Below are 9,997 nucleotides of genomic sequence, written 5' to 3' on the forward strand. Positions count from 1 at the left end.
ATGCCTTCCGGGTTGACAAATTCCCCTGAAACCTTCATGAAGTTGATGGAAAACATCTTGTAACCCTTCACCAACTCATTCTCGGTAATGTATTTGGAAGACATCCTGATCTTCAGCGAAAATTAGGAAGAGCACCTCCATAATATTCGATAGGTCCTCCAAACCCTGCAAGAAAACAAAATTAGTGGCCTGCAAGAAGAGTATCACAGCAGAAACCACTGCTAAGCTCTTCTTTGGACGAGCGTGGGTACACTTTGGGTTCCCACAGTCCATTATCTCAAACCAGGACAATAGGTTCCTAAGTATATTTCTATCAACCCTCTAGTTGATGTTAGATACCAAGCTCACTAAGTCCACGACCTTCCACCCCCAAAATGATGACCAAACAGAGGTCGTCAATAGGATGATCTTGCACATTCTGTGCATGTGCAACTCAAAGGATCCACACACATGCGATGAAAGCCCCATATGTACAACACAACTACAACAAATCTTTCCATAGCTCAACTAGCCACAACCCCTTTCAGTTGGGGTTTGGATTCCTACCATTATGTCCCATTCATGTGGCCATACCATTTCCAGTTACTCAGGCAAATTCAGCTCATGTCTAGTCCAAATTTGGTAAGGCTAACAACTTCATTGAGCACATTCAACACATCTGTTAGTAGGTCCATGACATATTGGACAAATCCAATGCTAACTACAAGCAGTGTCATTATCAACATCGGGTGCCACACAAGTTCCAAGTGGATGAAAAATTTTGGTTACATTCGCAAAAGGAGTGCCTCACTTGGCACCACTGCAAGCTTCATCTGCTCTGATATGGGTCATACACCATCACCAAGGTTGTAGGGGACAATGCCTTCGAGCTCAACGTTTCGCCGTTCCTTGGCCTGCACCCAATATTCAATGTGGATCAACTGCGACCATACTTTCCCCCATTGTTGGACAGATCCAACGTTGTTGAGCAACTGACACCAATAGATCTCAACTCAAGATGCATCAAACAAGCTACAATTGAAAGGATCATGGACACACATATTAAGAACACTCACCAGTGGAGGATCTATCTATATCAAGTTGTAAAGGCAGGCCAACTCCTTCACCAGGGCAAGTGGTTCACTAGGGACTAGGTTCAACATAAATTTCCTCACCTCATAAAGCCTTTGCACGCAATGGGAACCATTGCTTCCTAGGGGGGAATGAATGATCCATGTGGATATTGGAGGCCACCCGCTTATTCCACCTAAACCTCTAGTCAGTTTCATGAGTTTTCTTGATTATAGAAGCATTTGGTATTTTTAGAAGTTTTTCGAGCCCTAAACTTTCAAAGTTGTTTTAACCCCCTAAACGCCATTTTTTTAAGGTCTGCAGTACGCTCATGGCAATAGGTAGGGACCTGCCACAAATACTGTAGTAGTTAGAGATATATTTGCAACGAGGTATCGTACACAACAAATGAAGATCATATGACCAAGCTACAACCCCAAGAAGTTGGCTGCCAACAAACCCCAACGGGGCCCACGAACTCTTGGCGTTCCATATCTTGGAGTTAGGGTTTTGGTTCTTTATGGTTTGAATTTTGTTGTTCAATAATAAAATGGTCCTTGAGCCTCATTGTAACACAGTTCATAGGCATGTAGCCACCACATCTCTTCTTAGAGATAATCTACCATCACCTGAGCTAGTTTATTTCCATTATGTATGTAAGCATATTTTAGTTCTTTGACATTAATGAAAATAAGGTTTATTTTTGTTGCATCTCCATGTTTATGTTTATATATCTATTATGTTGCAATTATGTATAAGCCTAGATCAAAATTTAACACTTTTTCATTATTATCAAATAATATACGCACCAGTGCGCTTTTGTACTTAACACATCGTTATTTTTTTATTTAAAAAAAATAAATCTTCTATGGTGCACCATGTTCTATTAGGCATCATTGTGCATGTGTATAGTAAAGCACCGACGTGTTTGTATATTATAGACACACTGTTAAAAAACATTTTCTCGCCCAACTCCAGTAGTGACTTACAAACGAATTTTGGGTTATTTTTATAGTGGGTTCCACAAAAACCCCCACTAAAGGGTCTTTTCCTTTCAATGGGTCTACTTCCTTATTTTTCTTTTTGGTCTAGTCATGCTCTCCCACTAGAACTTTTCATCAGATTGCATTTCTCTCTCTCAATCTTTTTTCCTATTTTTCCACCCATGATCTTTCTCTCTTGTCATGTTCATTCCAATGGTAGGAATCTTTTTAAAGATGAAAGGTTTCTTTTTTTTTAACTGTGACAACTATCTTCAAAATTGTCCTTCCTTGGACTACCACTGATTCATAACTGTTTCCTGTTAGTTGGAAGCATGACTACTCACATGGTGGCTCCTTTTATATTTTCAAAAAAACAATAAGTAGAATAATAATATTTCATTCATAAAAATATATTAATATTTATATTTGTAAGTCAACAACCAATATTTCCACAATATTTAAAAATGCATATAAATAATAATATCTGCAAAAGAAATTGCACCACGGGTATCACAAAAGTCGTGATTATGACTAGGTAGCTTATGTATAAGAAGAAATTAAGAAACATAGAAGACAAAAGGTCTCTAGCCAAAACTCTAGTCTTGACTTACCATTGGGGTATAAAGGAGGAGATCATTTTGCAAAATAAAGATAATATTAAAAATATTTTTACTTAAAATTTTAAGGAAAAATTGTGGAGGTGATAAGAAGAGAGAAGGAAAAAGAAAATTAAGATATTATAAGGAAGTGATCAACCTCAAGCTTGAAAATCAAAAATATCTCGGTGATGTTAAGAAGAAAATGAACTTTGCTAAAAATAAGAACAAATTCTCATGAGTTTGATGTAGTGAAAATAAACCTTGTTCAATTCGTAAAATGACATGGGATGAAATTACTGTGCTCTGCAAAGAGCAACTCTTTCAAACAGGTGCTGAGTTGAAATCTCATTTTAGGGATTCTTGTAGTTCTGGGCTATCCAACTACAAGAGAACCACGAACGGAGAGCTCTCCCCTTTTTCCACCGACTCTTTGGTCCTAAGAATGATTGCCCTTCTCCGACCCTTCCTGTCCAACTGGAGCAGACAGCTAATGCGTTCTCCACTGTGGGTATTTGTTACCTTTGCAACACTAAAATAGCTTAATATGAAAAATACTCTCTTAAATTTTCCATTATATATAATTTTCAAAATATTTATTATAACAACAACATTTGTATCTTTTAAATTAATAATTAGGCCGATAGGCCTTTCTATGCATCAACAATTGTTAGGCCGATAGGCCTTTCTATGCATCAACAATTGTCAACACTTTTACCCTGGTCCGTTAGATCAGGTGATACACTTTCAACCGTTGATTTGAAGTGTGACTGCTTTTTCCAAATATCGGTTGAGTTGCCTTCTTTTCACCTCCAAGTTCTGCTGTGCGCTCCATGGCATGGCAAGATATGTTTACTGCTTTTTCCTATTCTTTCTTCTCTCTCCGCTGATGGCAATGCTCTGCTAGAGTTTAAGAGGTCTGTCACGAGTGATCCATTCCATGTTTTTCTGAATTGGAATGAGAGGGATGAGGATCGCTGCTCCTGGACTGGGGTTGTCTGTAATTTGTCCTCGCGCCGAGTGGTCAAGCTTGATATCTCTGATTTCGGATCTGCAAGCTTGTTTTCATCGGAGGGAGTTGGTGAAGGCCATGGGGGGCGGTGTTCTAGGTTTATGGGGAGCTCTTCGAAGCGTTTTCTTGCCAGAGGGCTGCTTCCGGAATCAGTTTCTGCGGAGAATGGCTCAATGGGTTCCTCTATGATTTGCCTTCGGAATGGGAGTGTGGCGAATTCTTGGGAAGGATACAATCGACAGGATCGCGTTGCGTGCAAGCTTGCTGGTACGCTTTCTCCTTCTATTGATCATCTCAGTGAATTGCGTGTTCTGTCGCTGCCTTTCAATTCCCTTTCCGGCGATGTACCTTCGGAAATTGGGAACTTCAGGTTTCTGGAAGTTCTTGAACTTCAAGGCAACTCCTTCACTGGTCAGCTGCCCGCGGAGTTAGGTAGTTTGAAATTTTTACGCATCCTGAACCTGGGCTACAATTCACTTGCCCGTGCTGTTCAAGGTAACTCCTTCACTGGTCAGCTGCCCGCGGAGTTAGGTAGTTTGAAATTTTTACGCATCCTGAACCTGGGCTACAATTCACTTGCCCGTGCTGTTCCCGAGGAGCTCTCCAACTGCCGCACACTTGAAATACTGGATTTGGCTGGCAATGGGCTGAATGGAAGCATCCCTTTATTTCTCGAAAGCTTGCCAAAACTCAAAGCGCTGTCGTTATCTTTCAATCAGTTCTCCGGGCCAATTCCATTAGAGCTAGCAAACAGCTGTGAAGTCCTGGAGTACCTTGATCTTTCAGGCAATTTGTTGACAGATAATATCCCTCCACAATTGATGAACTGCAGCCGGTTGGTGTCCTTGGCATTGTTTTCGAAATTTCTAGAAGGAAGCATTCCATCGGAGATCGGTAGGCTTTCCATGCTGCAGATTGTAGATGTTTCAAGAAACAGCCTCAGTGGTAAGATTCCAAAGGAATTAGCTGATTGCCGCCAGCTTTCGGTGCTTGTGCTGTCTAATACGCTAAATTTTGACCCTGGCAATGATTCCGATGTGGACCAGTCAACTGTATTTTTCACAAATAGTGATAAAGGGGAATATAATTACTTTCAAGGAGTTCTTCCAGCCGGCCTTTTTACCCTTCCCAAGCTTCAGATTATATGGGCTCCGACGATGAGTCTGAATGGCCCCTTAACCCCTTACCCGAAAATTGGGATAATTGTAACTTGCAAGTCCTTAATTTAGGTCAAAACCTCCTTACCGGCAAAATTCCTGCAGGTTTGGGGCAATGCAAAAACTTATTTTTCCTTGATTTGAGCTCTAGTCATCTTACAGGTGAGATTCCTCAAGAGCTTCCTATTTCCTGTATGATTTATTTTGATGTCAGTGGCAACTCACTAACAGGAAATTTTACAATTGCTATTAATGTTGACTGCCCCAAGCAGCTTCCATTCCTAGGAAACCAATTTAAGGAAGGGTTATCAAATGTTTCACAATCAGAATTGGATCCTCCCACCATATATTCTTCTCTCTTGTATTGTGGTGCGTGTGCAAGTAGCTCACTTCGGTTTCTTGTATCTGAAGGTTTGCTTGTGCTTCATGATTTAAGTGGGAACAAGTTTGCTGGTTCCATTCCTCCTCCTTTGATAGGTGATCAAATGATCGAAGAACAAGTGTCATATGCGCTTCTCCTAAATGACAATAATTTTACAGGGAACATTACATCTTCTCTTTTTTATTTGTGCCCAAGGTTACATACCTTTGCCCTGAACATGAGCGTCAACCAAATTTCGGGTGAAATTCCTCCTGAGTTATTTCTAAATTGCAAATCTCTGAAACATTTCGAGGCAGCAGTCAATCAAATTACAGAACTATTACCACCAACTATTGGGAACCTGGAGTCTTTGATGCATCTTGATTTGCGAGATAATTCTTTGCATGGAAGCATTCCAACTCAATTAGGACAGTTGAAGGATCTCCAGTATCTTAGCTTGGGTGAAAACAACCTTACAGGGGAGATCCCAGGATTCCTAGGTCAAATATCTTAACTGTATTGGAACTTTATTCTAATGCCTTTACAGGAGAAATTCCAGCAAAGTTAAGAAACCTGAAACGGCTAACACATCTTTGACCTGACAATAATAAACATACAGGGCAGGTTCCTCAGCGCTTTGCACTTCTGACAGGTTTAACTGTATTCAATGTGTCATATAATAATTTATCTGGGAAATTACCAGTCTTTAGCAGCAGTAAGATATCTTGTGATAGTTTCACTGGAAATAAGTTTCTTAACTCTTGCCTCCCTGTTCATTCACCATTACAGCCGCTGGATGAGATTGGTGTTCCTCTTCTGTATGCTCACTCTCCAAATGGAAACCCAGTTAAGAAACGCAGCCACTTCAATTCTATTGAAATTGCAGCTATCACTTCAGCTGCAGCTATAGTCTTTGTAGTTTTAGTTCTTGCTGTTCTTTTCCAGTGTACAAGATGGCAGATATCAAGTTCTGTTGTTTATCGATCAAGAAGAAAAGAGGTTATCACATTTACAAACATTGGAGTTCAACTAACTTATGAGAGCGTAGTTAGAGCTACGGGAAACTTCAGTACATCCAATTTCATTGGTAATGGAGGTTTTGGCGCAACTTACAAAGCTGAACTGGTCCCAGGATTGTTAGTAGCAGTCAAGAGACTTTCCGTGGGACGCTTCCAAGGCATTCAGCAGTTTGATGCAGAGATCAGAACAGTTGGACGGGTACGCCATCCAAACCTTGTAACATTAATAGGCTACCATGCCAGCAAGTCACAAATGTTTCTGGTATACAATTATTTGCCTAGAGGTAACTTGGAAAAATTTCTTCAAGAGAGATCAAAACGAAGAGTTGACTGGGGCATGATTCACAAAATTGCTTTAGACATTGCTCGGGCTCTTACTTATCTGCACGAGGATTGTGTTCCACGTGTGTTGCATCGAGATATCAAACCTAGCAATATTCTTCTTGATAACAATTTCAATGCCTATCTGTCCGACTTTGGTCTTGCTAGGCTTCTAGGAACTTCTGAAACTCATGCAACAACTGATGTAGCAGGCACATTTGGTTATGTTGCTCCAGAGTATGCAATGACATGCCATGTTTCAGATAAGGCAGACGTTTATAGCTATGGGGTTGTGCTTTTAGAGTTACTTTCTGACAAGAAAGCTCTTGATCCTTCATTTTCTAGCTATGGTAATGGATTCAACATTGTTGCTTGGGCATGTATGTTGCTTCGACAAGGACGGGCCCGTGAGTTTTTTACTGCAGGCCTATGGGATGTAGGTCCTCATGATGATTTAATTGAGATGCTGCACATTGCTGTCATGTGTACTGTGGATTCGCTTTCAATTAGGCCATCAATGAAGCAAGTTGTGCAGCGACTGAAACGATCACAACCTCCTTAGCTGCACTAATCATTCGGTGTTTTTTTGTAATACTAGAGTCAAGGTTACAATACCACTGCCTTGTCTTTAATTTTTTGTGTCAAAGATCAAAATCTAAATTGTATTTCTTAGGAAATTGTATTGATTTGGCAATATATATGGGAGTCGTTTAAGGAGGCTGAGGGATTGTTTTTTATGGTTAAAAGTTGCTGGAATTTTTTGTATTATTAGAAGTGGCTGTAATTCGGGTAAACTAATTTTTTTTTTTTTATAGAGGTAGTGTTTCAATTATGTTTTTATAATAAAAATAGATTTAACACTATCAAAATTTTTTAAAACACTTAAAATCATAAAATTTAACAACTTTTACTTGAATTTACAAAATTCTTTGTTAAATTTTTTGACTAGAATTTCCACACCTTTGAAAGCAAAAAAAAAACTAAATATAAAAAATTCATAGTCTTACATGGAAAAATATAATTAAATGTTAAACAGAAAAAATCTGATTGTGTAGGTTAGAACAAGTTTAAAAGTTTGACCATTAACAACCATACGTGAGATGGTCTTTGAGTTTTATTTTCTTTCGATTTTTCTTTGACTGGCAATTAAACGGCCGTTTAAATAAAAATTAAATATGAAAATATAATGTCAACATTATAAAACCAAAATAAATAAATAAATAATATATATATATATATATATATTTTTAATATTTTAGTTTTATTTCTTGAAGCGGTAATTGGTTAGTTAAGATTGGCTCTTATTTGGCAATGATTCCTATGTACTATGGAAATCGTGGATCCTGCAGCACAGACGATCTGAATAGATTTGGCATCTTCGACAGAAGACAAGTGTCCCGTATTTGCCGGTGGCGGCGCAGTTTAAAGTTTCCACGTCTAGGCAATGAAGCTGCTATGTGGGGATTTGTGTTGCCAGATTTATATCAGTCACTACGAAGAGGTTTTTTCTGTTCGAAAACTTTATATATTGACTTTATTTTTGGCAGTTGTAGACTTTTTGAAAGTTTTTTCGACGGGTTTTTTCGGTCGAAAGCCAGCAGAAATTTATTGGAATCACAAATTTGATAGCTAGTTTCTGCACAATGAAAGCGTCCCAAGGGTTTTCAGGGTGCTGAATCCAAATATGTCTGTTAGAAAACTTCATAATATATAATATTATTGAGTTTATTAAGTTGCATTATAGACAACTCCTTATTTTTGTCTGTTCGAAAACTTCATAATATATAATATTATTGAGTTTATTTTTGTCTGTTCGAAAACTTCATAATATATAATATTATTGAGTTTATTTTTGTCTGTTCGAAAACTTCATAATATATAATATTATTGAGTTTTTGTTTTTATTATAATTTATGCATTTGAGCTATAGTCTTATTATCCCTGTCCGTTAGTGGATATAATATTTTTTGCTCTCTATATAATATTATTGAGTTTTTTTTTATTTTATTATAATTTATGTATTTGAGCTAAATTTTTATACTATTTCTAGTCCTAGGTTATTAGGAGAGTTGTAGGACTATTGAAAAACACTTTGTTTATCCATTCATGTATGTCTTTCACACTAATTTAACTATACTTAAACTAAGAAAGAGTATATACAATGTAGCCTTTATTCAAATATGTGAGTTATTTTATACCTTTCAAAGTTCAATAACTAAACTAAGCGGCAGGGAATGCTACCTATGTGGCCTTGCTAAAAAGGCTTTGCAAAAAAGACATGGTATTTGAGTTTTATTAAAAACAAGTTATTTGAATATGAATATATATATATCTATATATATATAGTTTATTAAAGTTTATTTTGAAAAAAATAAATTTAAAAGGATTTTGTTAAAAATAGTCTATTTGAAAGGTTTTATTAAAGGATTTTTTTTTGGTGTGTTTTTTTGTGGTGTAAAGATTTTTTTTGTGTGGAAGATTTCTTTAAATATTTTTTTGACAAGAAAGTTTAGGGCTTTGCAAAGTTTGTCACTCTATAAAAGTATTTTTGTGTTTTCTGAAGCATGACAATGTTTTTTGGGTGAAGATTGTGCCTTACAAGGGCAAATATTAAAAATCATATTTTTTTTGGGAGCGATATGAAACATAGCCTCATGCAATCAGGAAAGCAGCTATAAGATAGAGGAAAGACAACCATCATGGTTACAAAGTGTGACGTAAGAATACTAAGAAAATGTATCGAAAAGAAGAGGCAGAGATTGTTGTCGTGTTTAGAGAGGTTTAGGCCACATTTGAGGAACTGAGAAGTCTAGCAGAGGACAAAGAAGAAATCGAGGATTGGTGTAGTGTGGATCTGCTACCACCTCCCGTGTTTACTGATGCCCTAGCTTTGAGTTTCATTCACAAAGCAATGGATTAAATGCATATGTGCAAGGTAGCAAAAACTACAACTTCCAAGGAAGCATGAAAGATCTTGGCAGAAGAATTTAGTGCAAGGGGGAGTGCATGCAACATCAGGTTATGTCACAAGCAGAGAGTCAGTCACATATATGAAAGTAGATGAGAAACAATCTGAGAAAACAACAGAGCTTGGAGAATCCCACTCAAAAGTGGATGACGGTCTTCAAGACCATAAACTTAAAACCCATTATGCAGACATGCATATGGATATATAAGATGCAAAAAAAATTGCAGAGAGAGAAGTTGAAGCCTCTTTGTGTGAAATAGAGCAAGAGCATATAAATGCTCAAAGACTCCATTGTAACGTGGATGGTGCGGATGTTGGTGTATCCCACTGTGACGAAACACATGTGGATGACGACTAAAAAGTGAGATATGAATTGGTGAATCCAGCTGCAGTTGACGAATTTTGTGAAGTAAAAATTATTAATGAGCATATGCATGCTCAGATATCCCACAATAGAGTGGATGAAAATTATGTTGATGTTAAATTTGATGAAGAACCATTAACCGGTGATGAGTGGTTGCACATGATGC

At 37.6% G+C, this 9,997-nt stretch overlaps 1 protein-coding gene and 1 pseudogene across 1 annotated transcript; both read left to right on the plus strand.

Annotated features, from left to right (window-relative positions):
• Positions 1–2,909: 2,909 nt before the first annotated feature.
• Positions 2,910–6,598, plus strand: LOC149166275 (uncharacterized; annotated as a pseudogene).
• LOC149166276 (putative LRR receptor-like serine/threonine-protein kinase RPK1) lies at positions 6,432–7,061 on the plus strand. The gene has a single exon (XM_089432521.1). It carries the CDS (start codon positions 6,432–6,434, stop codon positions 7,059–7,061), a length of 630 nt encoding a protein of 209 aa, XP_089288647.1.
• Positions 7,062–9,997: the final 2,936 nt, after the last annotated feature.

This window comes from Pinus tabuliformis, chromosome 5_1 (assembly GCF_031772625.1).
Source record: "Pinus tabuliformis cultivar Carrire ecotype Pingquan chromosome 5_1, CPIR1, whole genome shotgun sequence".
Lineage (NCBI taxonomy): Eukaryota > Viridiplantae > Streptophyta > Pinopsida > Pinales > Pinaceae > Pinus > Pinus tabuliformis.